Source organism: Doryrhamphus excisus, chromosome 1 (assembly GCF_030265055.1).
Source record: "Doryrhamphus excisus isolate RoL2022-K1 chromosome 1, RoL_Dexc_1.0, whole genome shotgun sequence".
Taxonomy (NCBI): Eukaryota; Metazoa; Chordata; class Actinopteri; order Syngnathiformes; family Syngnathidae; genus Doryrhamphus; species Doryrhamphus excisus.
In genome coordinates, this window is record NC_080466.1 from 14,689,461 (window position 1) to 14,707,092 (window position 17,632).

The window sequence follows — 17,632 nt, forward strand, 5'->3', positions numbered from 1 at the left end:
GAAACAATAACAATATCATTATTTTGTTTTTGTTTTGCTCGTCGGTTGACCCAAAATGTGCAACTGCGTAAATGTAATCAACTTCTTCAAGTGGGCATTGTTTTCCTTGTCACGTGTTCGTCGCCTCTTCTAGACCCTTTTAGTAGAGTTTCGCAACATCGCTCCACAAGGCATTGAAAGCATAATGAAGTCTCGATGCCCTGAATCGGTGTTTGACTACTTACGCCTCGATAACATTCAGTGGGTTTTTTCTTCATAGAATTGAGTCAGTTGTCAACAGGCTCGGCGAGACAAGGAACAGTTGAAGAACTACTGATAAAAACCCGCATTTTGCCCACCGCGTTGGGGTGTTGCGGGGACGAAGAGGAGTCTTTTGGATACTCCGTTTTGTTCGACGCATACCGGAGGAGGAGAAAAAGTTTTCTTCCCACGGTAATGTGTGTGTTTGGAACCTGTTATTGTAACAATATGTGTCGGAATAACCTTCGACCAATACGGATTTGACAGCGCAGGGGATTGGAACTCCGGCATTGCTAGCCACTTTCTCTTTCATGTCGACTCTGTCCGGTGAGCTAAACGCGACTCAAAGACTCTTCGTGTGTGATTAACTCGTGGTGGCCATTATTGGGGTTAATAATATTCATTAAGAGGTCGAATGCGGTCATATGCCGACTATTAGTGCGCTTCCATGATGATGTACACACTTTTCATATCCCAAACATGGAATAACATGGAATTCCATATCTGTTGACGTTTTCCAGAATCCCCCCGAACATGACGGCCATGTGAAACTTGACTCTGCAGTGGGAATATGTACGTTCTCCGTCGGATTGAATGGCCCTGAGAATACACGGTAAGCACTTTGCCAGTAAATGTGAACTCATTATCGATCCGATTCTTGAGCTCCAAATGACCTGCATGAGGACAAAGTCCAGATAAAGCAGGGGTGTCCGGTTTTTGTATCCTGTGGGGGCAACATATTGATATTTTGTGAGATCTGCAATGACGTTTATGCAGTTTATTTGATTATTATGGGAGAAAAATATCCAAATCTGAATTGAGAGCTCTGCACGGTGGACGAGTGTTTACCATGTTGGCCACACAGCCAGGAATTTGTTTGCATGTTCTCCCCGTACGTGCGTGGGTTATATCCGGGTACTCCGGTTCCTGTGCCCTGCGATTGCCAGTCCAGCTGGGATAGGCTCCAGCATCCCCCCCCCCCCCATGACCCTGAGGATAAGCACTATACAAAATGGATGTATGGAATCAACTGAGATCTATCAGTCTGGGAAAAGGTTAAATGTTTGGGACTCCAGCAAACCACAGTGAGAGCCATTATCCACAAATGTTGAAAACATGGCTGTGGTAAACCTTCCCAGGAGTGGCGGGCCAACTAGAATGACCCCAAGATGGCAAGATAGGTCACAAAAGAACCCACCATAACATTGAAAGAACAGACGAAAAGACACTTGGCAAAAATGGCCTGCATGGCAGGGATCCAAGACCAAAACCACATCATGATGTTCCCCAAGACATTTTATCAAAATTGTAACTTTTAGGAAGTTGAGTGCCCCATGACACCTGGCGTCAGAAAAAGAACCCAACGGTCAAATATGGTGGTGGTAGTGTGACGGTCTGGGGCTGTTTTGCTGCTTCAGGAGGACTCCTGGAAGGTTGTGATAAATGGAACCATGATTTGTAAAGCAGTTATGAGGAAAAGGTTGGGAACATTTTAAAAGTTTGGGACTCCAGCACACCACAGTGAGAGCCATTATCCACAAATGTTGAAAACATGGCAGTGGTAAACCTTCCCAGGAGTGACGGACCAACTAGAATGACCCCAAGATGGCGAGAAAGGTCACAAAAGAGCCCACCACAACATCCAAAGAACAGACGAAAAGACACTCTGTAAAAATGGCCTGCATGGCAGGGATCCAAGACCAAGACCTTTTGTCAAAATTGTAACTTTTAGGAAGTTGAGTGCCCCATGACACCAAAAAAAGAACATCATGCCAATGGTCAAATATGGTGGTGGTAGTGTGATGGTCTAGGGCTGTTTTGCTGCTTCAGGAGGGCTGTGATAAATGGAACCATGATTTGTAAAGCAGTTATGAGGTATGGGGGGGGGGGTGTAATAATTTTTTTTCACTAAATCATTTGAATGAATCCGGTCTCTGTTATTTGGCGGTGAAAGTGACTTACAAATAAATGCCAGGCTTGATAGTCTGGTTCTGGTGGCTGCCACTAATGGTTGAATTGTCCAAGCATGCAGTGATGCGGCGCCTCGTCGCGGGCCGTCTGTTCTTTGAAAGGCAAACAGCTCCCCTCCTAGAAATGCAGTAAAACTGGTAGAGGCAGTTCAGTTTCACTTGGCTTCTTTTCCTGCTGGGTCAAACTCACACTCAGTTACGTGACGTTTTTTTAAAAAAGAAAGTGAAATTCTGGAATTCTATAGATGAACTAAACATAGATTTCTGAACAATGTTGATGATTATGTCTTACAGCTAATAAAAATAATAAAACCCCCCAAACATATACATTTGCAGGGACCTAAGTGCTGAATGGTAACTATGCGGAGATCCACTCTATGTCGTAATGAATTTAATTTCTATTATTGTAATTAAAACTACTAAACTACTGGTTCACAACTCATTACACAACTGGACTTTAATCGGTTACACCCTCCACTGTCATGAGGGCTTTTTCGCAAAGTAGGATTCCTTACTAAGAAGTATAATAATTTGGTTGAATAGAATAGAAATACTATTTTTAACATTATTGGAGCCCTGCAGACATGAAATAACACCCCTATAGTCACCTTTTACTCTCCTGCTACCCATATAGTTGACGTAATAAGAGGAGGATCAGACATTTACGACATAAATAAGACACTTCCTCATGTGTGTTGTCATAAATGCGTTCCGGTGACATTGGGGGTTCATAGCGGAGTTTTAGCTCGGCCTAGCTTACAGCCGCAGGTTAGTCCGTGTTAGGGATTATTGTGCCTGTTGTGAGGTCATTCAAACCTGCAATAAAAAAAAAACAATGATCAAGTCTGGTGCTTGTGTGTCACATTCCGGTAACATTACTGACACCTAGTGACCAGTGTCGATTACTACATGCTGTATCATTAAAAACATGTTTGAATTCGTCTTCTGAATGCCTTTATAGTTATATGAGTTTATTTAGCCATTTTTATGTATGGGATTGCTTAATTTGGCAAATAATGGGTCGGATTGAACCATGAAAGAGCATGATTTATTAATATAATAAAAAAACGTAAATAATAGGCTGGATTGAACCATGACAGAGAATGATTTATTAATATCATTTTAAAAAAGCATAAATAATAGGCCGGATTGAACGATGAAAGAGCATGATTTATTAATATAATTTCAGAAAATGTAAATAATAGGCCGGATTGAACCATGAAAGAGCATGATTTATTAATATAATTTCAAAAAACGTAAATAATAGGCCGGATTGAACCATGAAAGAGCATGATTTATTAATATAATTTCAAAAAACGTAAATAATAGGCCGGATTGAACTATGAAAGAGCATGATTTATTAATATGATTTCAAAAAACGTAAATAATAGGCCGGATTGAACCATGAAAGAGCATGATTTATTAATATAATAAAAAAAAAAAACGTGATAGAGTGAAGCCAAAATATTGGACGTGCAAATTGGGTTTATTTGACGATCTGAATGAAACATTGAGGTGTGACAAACATGCAAAAATATTAAATAACTTTTTCACACCACTGTATGTTCGTCCGTCGTCTGTCGCCAGAAATAAATACAATAAAATAATATAAGCATAAATAAATAAATAATAATAAAAGCAGAAATATTATTCAACACCGTGCTTCCAAGCATGGTATATGACGGAGCCTCCAGACACAAGGCCTTTTTTAATAAAATACTTTATACTAGAATTCCAATTGTATTGGGAATTTTTGATTCATAGGCATATGTCTATATTATTGTTGTTACAGACAGGCGGTGAAAGCTGCCCCCCACCTCAGGACCCGCTAGAATATTGACAAATAATAATCATGCCACTTCTTTTCCACATCTCCAGCACTCACTCACCATGAGCTGCAGATTAGTTTGGAAAACAATGACATAACTCCGGACCGTTTCCTCTCCGGTGAGCTGCTGTTCAGGCGGTAACAATGCAGCCCTTTGTCACCCTGGCGTAAACTAAGGGTGTGCTCCCACTCGGCCAGTCGCACCATGCCCACTTCACACCTATAAAGCACTGAAGGGTTGGCTAGCGTCAGCACACTGACTGCATCGGCACAAATGCGGATACTATACCACTTCCTGGTTTCTCTTTTTTTTTTTTTGCATGTTTCTCACATTTAGAAAATATTTTTTCTGCCTTCACTCATTCAATAACAAATGAATATAAATAATAATCTATTTTTTCACCTCCTTTAGTTGGCAACTGATATTTTCCTGAAACTTACTAATGTTCTCCTGATGATTAGAACAGAAAAGTGTAGAAATAAACTTTTTTTCCTGATGAAAGACGGGAGTCGAATCTTTCTTTTGACACGTTTCGTGTTGATATAGCCGTAGAAGCCTTGAAAGATGAGTCAAATGGTCTGAAAAGGCCGCTGCTGAAGGAGTCGTCTTTTGAAAAATGGCTGGGATTTTGAACGAGTAATTGAAAAAAAAAATGTTTATTTTAAAAAAAATGCATTTTGTGTTTAGTTGTGTTGTCACTGACTAATATTTAATTTTATGTGATGATCCGGAACATGACAGCGTGATGAACTATAGCCGGGCTCAACCAGGAATTTTGGGCTCCATAAAAAGAACAAAAATCTCCCCCATCAATTTTATTTAATTGTATCTAATTTTATTTACTTTTATTTAATTGTATGTTTTATAAATTCATACGCACCGCTGGCCGATAGCACATAAATACAAAAATGTTTAATTCATGTGATCGTCTGATTTCACTCATGAAGGATCGCTATTGGAATTAGCATACAATCCTGATCAGAGCATCCCTACTTTGTACTGCTAAAAACTACTCTGTCACATGCTTTCCATCAGACAGGGTGTTTTTCATAACCATTGCCTCTAGTGATTGAGCAATTATCTGGATCCCACTGGTGGAAAGTATTTTATAACACTAGAGAAGGTCTAATTGTTTTCCAAAATTTGGCGCAGCTTAAAATGTCAACCATCATTTTTGATCTGACTTGTCCGCCGTCTGCGTGACCTTTGCTTCAATGCCGGTGTTTGTTTTCCTTATTCTGTTCAGTCATAGGACGTAAACCTTGAAAATTCTCTTATCGGCTGTGAAACCAAGCCATGCCGCTCTGGTGGAGGTGATATTTATTGCACACTGACGTTTTTTTTCCTTCAAATATCTTAAACATCATGTGATTAGTAAGTTAAGGATAAAAAAAATAACTTGATTCAAAGATATTAGATACAAAGGAGAATGTTGTGGTGCAAACTAGAACATGAACTAGCCCAGATGGCCTCTCCTCCCACAGTCACATAGCAACAAGTTGAGATAAGCCTGAGTCATCCTCGCTCCATGAGCTACTCAGGGTTATTGATACATTTGGTCAATGACAAATTGGGCAGAAATGATGTGCTGTCTGCCGGGCTGGTTAGTTTAGCAAGGAAATGGAGTCCGTGTAGCGTTTTGGCCATTTGTCATCCTCCCACGTCGAGTGGTTAGCGCGCAGACCTCACAGCTAGGAGACCAGGGTTCAATCCCACCCTCGGCCATCTCTGTGTGGAGTTTGCATGTTCTCCCCGTGCATGCGTGGGTTTTCTACGGGTACTCCGGTTTCCTCCCACGTTCCAAAAACATGCTAGTTAAATTGGCCACTCCAAATTGTCCATAGGTATGAATGTGAGTGTGAATGGTTGTTTGTCTATATGTGCCCTGTGATTGGCTGGCTCGCCCGAAGAATGGTTGTTTGTCGATATGTGCCCTGTGATTGGCTGGCTCACCCAAGGAATGGAAAGGAAAGACCATGAGATCTGAAGAATAATTGTGAAAGTTGACTAGACAGGGAGTGTCTGAACTAGTCTGCTGATGATGATGATGACGATGATGTCGATGCACCGAGGAGCACACACACAGGATGCGTCACCGAATTTGATCTTGTTGTCAAATAGCCCGCAGCTCGCAGCGAAAGCCAAGGAAGGATCACCTCTTTTAAAAACCGAAATAGCTGGATTGTTTTCAAACTTGGTACGGCCGTCATTTAAAGGGCACGTCAAATTGTCAAGGAGGACATTGTGCAGCTCAATATGATGCTGTTGACATCTTGGTTTGTTTGCCAAAGATGCCCGATATGGTATATTCCTACTGTCACCTTATTTTTAGTTGACCCTAGAGGTATGCATAATACTTTCCAGCGTTCTTGCTATCATGGAATAGTGTTTGGAAGACATTATGTAAGCAAGAAATGGCTGATTGTGTGGCTACTTGGACCTCATTCTTTCTTTCTTCTTTCAAAATGTGTTTACATTGTACTTTCATAGTCATTAGTGAAACGATCACTGCAAAGAACCGAACTCCAGGTTGGGCGTCCATGTGTCTCTCGTTCCCTGCGCTTGCTTCGACCATTGTTGTCTTAAAGTTTCCTCTTTTGGAAAAGAAAACAAATTTGTGAACATCCGGCAGCAACACTACATTTTGGCACGATAACTATTTTGATGAAAAATATAGTCGACTTTGGGTTTTGTTGGCTCCGCTTTAGTGGATAGGTGTCACCCCGATGACGCCACTTCCGGAAACATGACCGAACAGCAAGAGATAGCGTAGTAATGGGCGCCATTATCGACTATAAATAGCATTTTGTGAATTTACCATTGGCTTGAACAATGTATGATATCATTGGAAAATTATATGCAAGCGATTTGTTCATACATGACCAGGAGTGTGTGGCATGATGAAACATTCTAGGGTTTGTCGGTCCTAAAATTGTTTTTTGTCGTCTTCAGATGATCTGACTTTCATTTTGTCTCTTGCTCCCTGTGACAGACGTAAAGCGGGAGCACTGCGATGACCAGCCAGCCCCCTAGCCATGCAGACAGCACTCACCCCACAGACGAGCAGCCACCCGCGTCGGCCCCCAAGCTCCATGTCCAGCGATCACCGTCCAATCAGAACATCACCATTCACTTCTCAGCTCTTGGGAAGGAGGAAGAGGAGGAGGAGGAAGAGCTGTACACCACATCGGTCTCGCGGGACGAGTCAAACATCGTGACCGCTCTCGAGGCGAGCGAGGCAATGTTTGAAGAAGCGGAGTCGGACGAACCGGCCGAGGTTGATTCCTCTTCTGACGCTAACAACTCCATGAAGACGTCACCGCCACATCTTTCCGAACAAAAAGGCCCCAGCTCCAATTCACCCCCCACCAAATCCTTGAGCTTTCCCTCGGTTGACAAACCCTTCCTCAACATGGTTAAATCCTTCTCTTCGGACGTTGAGTGTAAAGATGGAGTCCCCCTTTTTACTGCCCCCGCCGGAAAACATAAACATCTAATGAAATCGCTGGTAAAGTCCTTATCTTCAGACACATCTCAGGATTCGACCTCCCGCCTTAATCTGCAACTCTTCAAACAATTCACTCAGTCTCGGTTGCAGACTGCGAGCACGTCATCGGCTCCAAACGATTCCAAAACAGCCCCCGCTACTCCGCTAAGCTCACCGGACAGCCGCAGCTTCTTCAAAGTCGCCGAGGTTGAGGCGCGAATCGAAGACACCAAGCGCCGTCTCTCCGAGGCCATCTACGAACCGCTTCAACTCCTGAGTAAGATCATGGACGAGAAGGGCGGCAACAGCGGCGGCCTCTATCGACCGAAGGCTCTGTCGGCCAGCGCCACCGAGCTCTACAACCTAACGTCCGTCAACGGTCACCTGGAGAGCAACAACAACTACTGCATCAAAGAGGAAGACGGCAATGACGCGGAGGGCGAAAGCCCGAGTAGCGGCGCCTCCGGTCCAGCCGAATCCCATGCGGCGCTCGCTTTTGACACAAAGAGTCCCAGCAGATCATCGTCTTCTTTTCCCATATCTTTGGACAAGTGCTCCATGTCTGCTCTCGCCAAACAGGAGGATGAGGACTTCTGCATTCTGTACAGCGACGACTTTGAAACGTGTGCTGACGGTAAACCCGGAACCGGCGACCCGACCGAAGTGCCTCTGAGTACAAGTCCTGAGCCGTGCAGCGAGGACGAATGTGAAAGTATCGTGCCGGCGCCAAGCGTTCCCCACTACACCCTTTCCATCCTGACCATTCTGGTCTATGGGTATTTTGTATTGCCTATGCCGGAGTACATTGGAGGAATGTTGCTGGGAGTGGCTTTGGGGTTCTTCGCAGCTATCGGAGTCGTGTGGTTGACGGGGCCAAAACCTTCAGACCGGTTCTTCAGACTGTCCAAACGCCACGGAAAACGGTGGAATCTTGCAAGGTTGGACATTAGGGAACCAGAAATCTTCAAGGTCAGTGAGCGTTTATTTGAAATGGAAGCCTAGGTCACAAGCCGTTGTAGGGCCTCGTACGGCCAGTGTACGTGCAAAAAAACGGAATGCATGCAGGGCGCATGCCGATTTTTGAGTCATCGACTGGCTTCTTTATCGTGTCACATGACAATGTCATGTCAAACAACGGACACTTGTGTTTATTTCAGGTTGCAACTTTTGCACTTGGTTGGTCTTTGTATGTCGTCCACTTGTGGACTTCCCCGTGTGTTGTCCACCACATGGGTCCCCCCCGCATACGTAATCAGTGCGGCCAACACATATTGAGATATGGTAGATTGTGTTCTCCGTGGGGCTGCATGGCGGTCGTGTGGTTAGCGCGCAGACCTCATACATTCCAAAAACATGCTAGGTTAATCGGCGACTCCAAATTATAAAATCCATAGGTATGAATGTGGGTGGGAATGGTTGTTTGTCTATATGTGCCCTGTGATTGGCTGGCTCGCCCGAAGAATGGTTGTTTGTCTATATGTGCTTTGGGATTGGCTGGCTCGCCCGAAGAATGTTTTTTTTGTCTACATGTGCCCTGTGATTGGCTGGCTCACCCGAAGAATGTTTTTTTGTCTACATGTGCCCTGTAATTGGCTGGCTCGCCCGAAGAATGGTTGTTTGTCTATATGTGCCCTGGGATTGGCTGGCCACTAGTCCAGGTCTCCACCAGTAGTCACATTAAATACTTATTTCCCTCAAAAAAATACAAATATATAACCTGAAATTATGGACTGGTCATGTCTATGTAAGGGGGCAAACTTGGAAAATTAGCAGTAGATGAAATACTGCTACCGCTACTGCCATGGTATCCCAATCGAAAACTTGACCATTGATAAATATGTTGATACAAATGTTCCTCCTTTGAAGGGCTGGATGAACGAGATGATCAACTACGACCCAGAAACCTACCACGCCACGCTGACCCACTCAGTGTTTGTCCGCTTGGAGGGCTCTGTCATCCGTCTGTCCAAGCCCAACCACAACATTGCACGGCGGGCCACACACAGCGAACCGAAACCCGACGTGACTTACGTCAGTCAGAAGATTTATGACTTAACCAACAGCAAAGTACGTTACCCAATTCCTAGTTTCCTCGATGAAACAAGGTTATCATAGCGTGGTTTTAGTAGTGAGCATGGATAGTCATTGATACAATCGTATCAGATTGTAAAAATATCATGGTTTGAAGGTTTTGTAATGTACGACAAGTGGCGTGAGTAATATGTCAACCCACAACACCGGACGCGACATTGGTCGTCCACTTTTTCTCAAATCGTAGAAACAGCACAACGCGCAATTTTTTATGGTTTTTAAACCGCGTACTGTGGTACATGTTGAATATGTCAACCAAACCTAACGCGACTTTCATTCAAACCATCTTCCAGGTATATCTCGTGCCTCACGGCCTCGCCAGGAAGAGAATATGGAACAAAAAATATCCCATCTGCATCAGGCTCGGGAAACAGGACGACTTCATATCCAAGGCTGAAGGTGACGACGGCGAGGGCGTCGCGGCGAAGAACAAAGGCGAAGAAACTGGAGGGGCCTCAGAGTCGGTCCGGTCAACCTCTTCCTGTCGAGAAATGACTCTTCATCTGTTCGGAAGAACTGGGCGGGAGAAGGAGGAGTGGTTCCAAAGGTTGCTTTCAGCCTCGAAGCTCAAGGTGGATTTGAAGAAGGTTGCGAGTCCTGTAGAGTCGAAAAGTGGTGAGCAACAATGGTTCTCTGTTTTTCTTTTCAAGAGTTGCACCCATGCTAGTTTTTATCTTCAGTGGCTAAAACATGTTTCTGGGAACGCTATGGATGCATTTTATATATGGACAGAACATGGTATCCCATTCCTCTGTTTTAATGAGCTCTGTTAATTATGGTCAAGGTCATCCCTTACCCCGTTCTCATGTGTGTTTTTGACCAAAGCTCAGCGCTGCCACAGTCGCAGCAACAGCCGTAGCAGTCTGGACGATGCCGTGGCATCACAGCCCAAGGCGAAGGACTCCCCGACAGCAGAGAGCGACAAAGCCAAGCTATTGGACTATCGTGTCTACATGGCTTCCGTGTTGCCAAAACAAGAAGGGGTCGCCTCTCCTGTCGCCAACTCCGAGCTTCACAGTCCCCAGAGCAGCCCCGGAGCTGACAAAAAGGTAGCAGATATTCCATGACTATAAAACGTACTGGGAGTTCACTGTCGTAGGATCTTTTTTTTAGGCTTTTTTTGTGAATTTGTCAACTTTTCTTCTAGTTTCAGAGTTCTAGCTCAGTACAGGAGCAGCTCAAGGAGGAGGAGGATCCAGTGGCCTGGGTGAATGCAGCGCTTGGTCGCGTCTTCTGGGATTTCCTGCGCGAGCCTCATTGGGCTGAAGTGGTCTCCAAGAAGATTCAAATGAAACTTAGCAAAATACGAGTGAGTTGATTGATCCCCATTTTGACATTTCAACTACAAAATCTGTGCTATCATGCCTGTTTTTGAAGCTCATTTTCACTAACCAGGACGTTCACTAACCTGGACGTTCACTAACCGGGGCGTTCACTAACCTGGGCGTTCAGTGACCTGGACATTCACTAACCTGGGCGTTCAGTGACCTGGACATTCACTAACCAGGGCGTTCACTAACCAGGACATTCACTAACTTGGATGTTCACTAACTTGGATGTTCACTAACCTGGGCGTTCACTAACCTGGGCGTTCACTAACCAGGGCAATCACTAACCAGGACGTTCACTAACCAGGATGTTCACTAACCAGGAAGTTCACTAACCACGGCGTTCACTAACTTGGATGTTCACAAACCAGGACATTCACTAACCAGGACGTTCACTAACCAGGACGTTCACCAACCTGGGCGTTCAGTGACCTGGACATTCACTAACCAGGGCGTTCACTAACCAGGGCGTTCACTAACCAGGGCGTTCACTAACCAGGGTGTTCACTAACCAGGGTGTTCACTAACCTGGATGTTCACTAACCTGGGCATTCACTAACCAGGGCATTCACTAACCAAGATGTTCACTAACCAAGATGTTCACTAACCAAGATGTTCACTAACCACGGCGTTCACTAACCACGGCGTTCACTAACCAGGACGTTCACCAACCTGGGCGTTCACCAACCTGGGCGTTCAGTGACCTGGACATTCACTAACCAGGGCGTTCACTAACCAGGGCATTCACTAACCAGGACGTTCACTAACTTGGATGTTCACTAACCAGGACGTTCACTAACCTGGATGTTCACTAACCAGGACATTCACTAACCAGGACGTTCACCAACCTGGGCGTTCAGTGACCTGGACATTCACTAACCACGGCGTTCACTAACCACGGCGTTCACTAACCAGGGTGTTCACTAACCAGGGCGTTCACTAACCAGGGCGTTCACTAACCTGGACGTTCACTCACAGATGTTCCGTTGAATAGTAATTGGGAAGAAGTAATTCCTCGCTGTCTTTTCCAGTTACCTTACTTCATGAACGAGTTAACCCTGACGGAACTGGACATGGGTGTGGCCACACCCAAGATCCTTGGAGCATCCAGACCCTCCATCGACTACAAAGGCAAGAGAGAGAGAGAAGGAATTCAAATGTCCCGTTCTAGTTCTGCTCAAAACGTGTCAGCACTCGGCTTTCTTTTAATGTGTACTCTTTTTATCTGGTATGTATCTTCATAGGCGCTTTCTAGTTCATAGTTTGTCCTCACATTCCATATTTGATTGTCTTCCTCGCCCTTTAGTTGCTCTTCCGACATCATATGCTCAGTTTTTATTGCTGTTTATTGCCAGCGGTAGAACGGAGCTCATCTGAGAGCTATAAATTCTATAAAAATAATATAGGAGCTATAAAAATAACTCTTTTTTTTTCTGTAACATTTCAGCTTTTTGCCACTAAATTGACATTTTTTTCGGACACCTTTTCTTTTCGTACTATTTTGGCTATTTTTGATTTTTTTTGTTTATTTGACTCCAACCTGCATGTAATTATCATCTAACCACCAGCATTTGCCCCACAGGTCTTTGGTTTGACTTGGACATTTCTTACAGCGGGTCCTTCCTGATGACCCTGGAAACCAAGATGAACCTGATTCGTCTGGGCAAGGAAGAAGAGAGCCTCCGTGTCGGGGAAGACGGGTAAAGATGCTAAGCGATTGTTTCAATGTTTGATTTGAATGCCCCCCCCCTCCCTCGTCTTCTGCATATAGCCTACCTTACCTGTTTCTCTTAATGTTCTATTCCTTCTCTTTCCCGCTGCTTCCTTTTCTACACTCTTGGATTCTACCTAATCGCTCCTATATCTGTAACGGTAAGTGCTGGCTGACCACATTCTTTTCCAGTCAGGCCAGTTAGGGTTGCAATTGCTTATTATATATTTTTGCTGGTGCACGAGAAGTCGCTTTTTTTCACACAAAATTTCTATCCCTTCCAGATTCAGACCACGGACGTACTGCCTGGCTGACAGCGATGAGGAGTCGTCCAGTGCGGGCTCATCAGACGAGGAAGACGCCTCTGAGCAATCAAACGAAGCCACCGGAGCAGAAAGGTGAGAACGACTTTCCTCCCGTGGCGTAGGACTCAGTTCGGAGGGGCAGCCCGCTGTTTGCACGCCTCGGCCGCTTCCAGCTGCCACGCGACGCAAAGCTAACGAGAGTTGTTTGCTCACCGAATTGATGTCACGTCACATGCTCGCTCTTGACACAGAGCTGTAAAAAGCCAAGGGTGTCCAAAGTGCTGCCCTTGCTACCTTTTAACTCTTAACTTTGAACCCTGTGGCACATAATACATTTACTCCTTTATTTCATAACTACTACTATTTGTTTGAATACTGTGCCGCTTGCTAGTCAGTGAGGAAACGGTAGCTCTTTCTTTGGCAGGAGCCAATCACATGCTATCGCTGCAGTCACGACGAGCTTGTCAACAAAAATGCAGTAGGACATTATATATAACAGCATAACAAGATAACATAGACTTGGTTCACGGCGTCATCTTACAAAAATACTAAACTCATCACACAGCGACTTAACGCTCAAAAGTTATACCTGACAAATATACAACTACGTACCAATACAGGTTTCTCTTTTAATGTTTACCCTTAATGCAGTGCGTCTGAGCATTGTGCTGCAATGACGTCAGCCTCCCTCTCTGGGCTCCTCTGGTTCGATTCCGACGGGCAGAGGCAGCTTCACCGCGCCATCCACCATATTTTCTGTGATGCTTGTCCTCCAATGAAATGCTTTGCTCAAGCAAAATACATGAAGGGAAAACTTTAAAATGTATTGAAGGAATTCTTTTAAAGGAATATTTGGGATGGAATTACTTGCATTGTTCGCTGTTAATCTCTCAGAACAAAGAGCAAAGGGAAAGACGTGTTCAAGGGTGACATTTTCCTTCCACATGTGCTAACTAGTGGTGGTGGTCTTATAATTTTTTTGTAATTTGAAGCCAAACACGTACTGCACCCTTGAACTGCTTTGAAATGGATTTGATTCCCGGAAAAAAAAAATGTTGTGATTTCACTCCAATGTTTTTTCTGTAACTCCAGTGTGGTCGGAGGCCACAAACCCAGCAAGATCATGCGTTTCGTAGACAAGATCGCCAAGTCCAAATACTTCCAGAAAGCCACCGAGACGGAGTTCATCAAAAAGAAACTGGAGGAGGTCTCCAATACGCCGCTCCTCCTAACGGTGGAGTTGCAGGAAGTCAGAGGAACGCTTGCCGTCAATATACCGCCCCCGCCCACTGACAGGATTTGGTATGTTCCTCTACATTACCTGGAATGATTGTCTTTATTCTCAGGATCCAATGAAGCCCCCCCCCCCCTGTTGTGTGTAGGGGGGCTAATGTGTAGGCATTGTGTTTCCCAGGTACGGCTTCAGGAAGCCCCCACACCTGGAACTGAAGGCACGACCTAAACTGGGAGAAAGAGAAGTCACACTGGCTCCCGTCACTGACTGGATAGAGAAAAAACTGGACCAGGAGTTTCAGGTGCTGATCTCCACTATTTCGACATTTAGGGCAGACACGTCCAAGATGGAGTGGAACCTTTCGAGTCAAATGCCCCCCTGAGGTGGTACAATTTAGAAACTAACCAACCAATGTTTGACTCCCGTTGCACAAAATCCTCGAACTTAGCACAAACGCTCGCTTAAACGCATGACAATGAGTGTCAGCTTCGCCTTCACATTCACGAGTTGCGTTATTCCAAGATCGGATTTTAGTAGGAATGCTCCGATCAGGGTTTTGTACTGCCGATACCGATCCCTATCACCCTTGAGTGAACTCAACCGATACGATCAAATACTACTAGCTATACTGGGGCTCACCAAGGTTTTTTTCTGGTGATAGCTACTTTTACAAAACGTTCGTAGCTTATTCATAGCTTCTTTCAAACCAAAAACAAAGTGGATACGCTGGTTTTACCAGAACCTGAACAAAATGCTGGTATCCACAACTCACCTTTACTATTTCACAATGCGATTATCTCTAATTCTCACATTTGTAACCGAAAACCCGGAATGAAAAGCAGGTTTGCCTGCTCGACGTCCCGGAGAGGAGACGGGTAAGAACCAGGGAAGTGGGCTGGGATAGGCTCCAGCATACCGCCGTGAGGATCAAGCGTGTTGTTCTTATTCTTTTCGACTGTTTTTTTTTGTTTTGTTTTGTTTTTATTTGGGCAAATATATGAAACATTACAGTGCATTTCTTGCATCAATCAAAATATAACTTTCCATTATTTACATTTTTATTCAACTATCTGATCACAAGCCCAAAAGGAGTAGGCTGAAGCAAAAGCTTATGAATTCCTACCCCTTTTTTTGAAAGATATAATCATGTTCATACCACAGTCTTGTTTCCCCCTGTTATTATTATCATTGTAATATTATTATTGTTATTATCATTATTGTTATAACCTTTATTATTGTTATTATAATCATCATTAATATTACCATTTTCATCATTTTAGTTGTAACAATTTTTGGAGTTTTTTTATTATTATTATTTAATTTTACAGACTTCATTGCTTCTTGTAGAGTGCTGTATCATTCCATCTGTAGTTTTCTGAAATCCGCATTATTTGTGCTTTTATTGTCAATTTATTAGCCCACTTTTTCCCCCCTAAGTGTAACATTTACATATCATTTTCTAGATTGCATGTGTCTAATCTTGCGCATTAAAAAACAAGAACTTGAGACTGTGTCTGAACAGGTGACCAGTCGAGTCAGTCGACCAGTTGAGAACGTTGAACGAATACAAAGAAATCCAAGATGTCAGCATCCAACAACAACAAACGAATTTGACCCCAGAGGTTCCACAATCAACTCTGACCATCCAATGATCACATGACTCTTTTTTTTCTGCTTCTCTCAGAAAATCTTTGTCATGCCAAACATGGATGACGTGTGGCTGACCCTGATGCATTCGGCCATGGACCAACGCACCGCTGGCGGACCGCTCGTTTGGCCCGCCGGGCACTCCGAGAGTGCTGGCGCCAGCTAGCCGCACAAAGAATGTCGCTTTACAGTCTTGGAGTGTAGAAATTAATGAGAGAAATACGACGAAACGATGCCAATCAGCCAACGTCAAAAAGGTAAAACGAACAAGGTCGTTGACGCCAGGAAACACGGACAAGAAAGTGGGACTCGCTGCTCTGTTCATGTAGAAATGTTGGTGTTTTTATGTTTTTTTTTTTTTTTATGTCGATATGACTTTTAGCGACGACGAAACGACGGAAACGCAGCGGCTCGGCGTTATGAAGTACGTATTGCGCTACGGGTAAGAGAAGCATTCACCAGAGTACCTTAAAGGCCTGCAAATACAACACCACGGTGTTGAGAGGTACGAGCTCAAGATTGTCGATAATCAGTATTCCGTATTTGTGCTGTGACCACTAACTGAAGCCCACGTTATGCCAACGATGCCGTATATTCATATTTGTATGGGAATCATTTACTATGTACATTCCATACGTGTGTGTGTGTGTGTGTGTGAACACAACAAGTGCAATGATAAAAATGCTGCAATGACTAATGAATGATTTGCTAGAACTGTTCTAGAAGTTTGTTGTCAAACTGATGTGTCGAATGTATGTGTGGGTGTGGGTGTGGCTGTGACGTGACCGTATGAAGAGTTTTGATAGGGGGGGGGGTATGCAAATTCCTGCACAAAAGTAAGACTCCTCGTGTTTTTGTGATGAATACTGTGGAGTCTTAAACATGATAGGCAATGTCGTCGATTTTACTATGTTGGACAGATTGTGGCGTTGGACGTCAGACCCGACCACATTAGGACGACTTTAAAGCAGAGGTCCCCAACCTATTATGTACTGTGTAAAACTCAATTAATACACCAAGAAATATGCACATCAGCGCTCAATAACGTCATCAAAACGTACCTTTATGCAGTCGCAGACCGACAGCATTTTCCCGATCAAATAACGGCCCGTATTTCCAAATTGATATGCATGTGATGTATTTTTTTTGTTTGGTTTTTTTAATCTCATTGCACCTGAAAGCTTCCCGTCGCCTGGTGGTTGGGACCCCCTGCTGACAGCTAGCTAAGCCTCTCCCCCTGCAAAGAGTGCACAGTTCCAGGATTTGCCAGGACGCCTTTTTAACTGTCGTACTTACCAAAGTCCTTCCGTCGGGCAAACTGTGCCACTCCCCTCTCTCTCTCCCCGCTCAAAGGCACACAATGGGGTATTTTCCAAATGCTACACTACAATGTATGATTGTTTACAGCAGTTAATACTGTTATAATGTGCTATACAACACTGCATCTTTCATTTGATGACTTTTCTCCATGTGCCTTTTTTGTTATTTTTTTTTTTTTACATGGGATGGCTGATTTCTGGTATTTTTTGTCCACTTTGAAATAGAAAGGACAAGGATTTTGAAGGCATATGAAGATCATCACGCCACGAGTCGTGTAAATTATGTTATTATATTCACTATTACTTTACTTTACATCTAAAATGTGCAATTTTAAAAGCCAAATTCAGTGATGTATCTGCCTTATTTATGGTCAAAATAAAGCTCAATAAATCAGCATTATCGGAGCAGTGTTTTTATTGAAAGATCTTGTTTGATTTTAATTTTTTTTACTATTTCTCACCTAATATTGT

At 43.8% G+C, this 17,632-nt stretch overlaps 1 protein-coding gene across 2 annotated transcripts; it reads left to right on the plus strand.

Annotated features, from left to right (window-relative positions):
• The first annotated feature begins 243 nt into the window (after window positions 1-243).
• LOC131137623 (testis-expressed protein 2-like) lies at window positions 244-17,551 on the plus strand. Of its 2 annotated transcripts, none has more exons than XM_058085789.1 (13): window positions 244-432; window positions 762-853; window positions 7,032-8,495; window positions 9,393-9,593; window positions 9,911-10,232; window positions 10,443-10,666; window positions 10,765-10,926; window positions 11,977-12,076; window positions 12,528-12,645; window positions 12,941-13,054; window positions 14,054-14,263; window positions 14,376-14,496; window positions 15,880-17,551. In XM_058085789.1, the coding sequence occupies exons 3-13, from the start codon at window positions 7,053-7,055 to the stop codon at window positions 16,006-16,008; spliced, it is 3,144 nt and encodes a 1,047-aa protein (XP_057941772.1). In that variant the 5' UTR covers window positions 244-432; window positions 762-853; window positions 7,032-7,052; the 3' UTR covers window positions 16,009-17,551. The 2 variants fall into 2 exon arrangements, with proteins under 2 accessions (XP_057941772.1, XP_057941782.1); XM_058085799.1 differs by having other exon boundaries at window positions 427-567.
• Window positions 17,552-17,632: the final 81 nt, after the last annotated feature.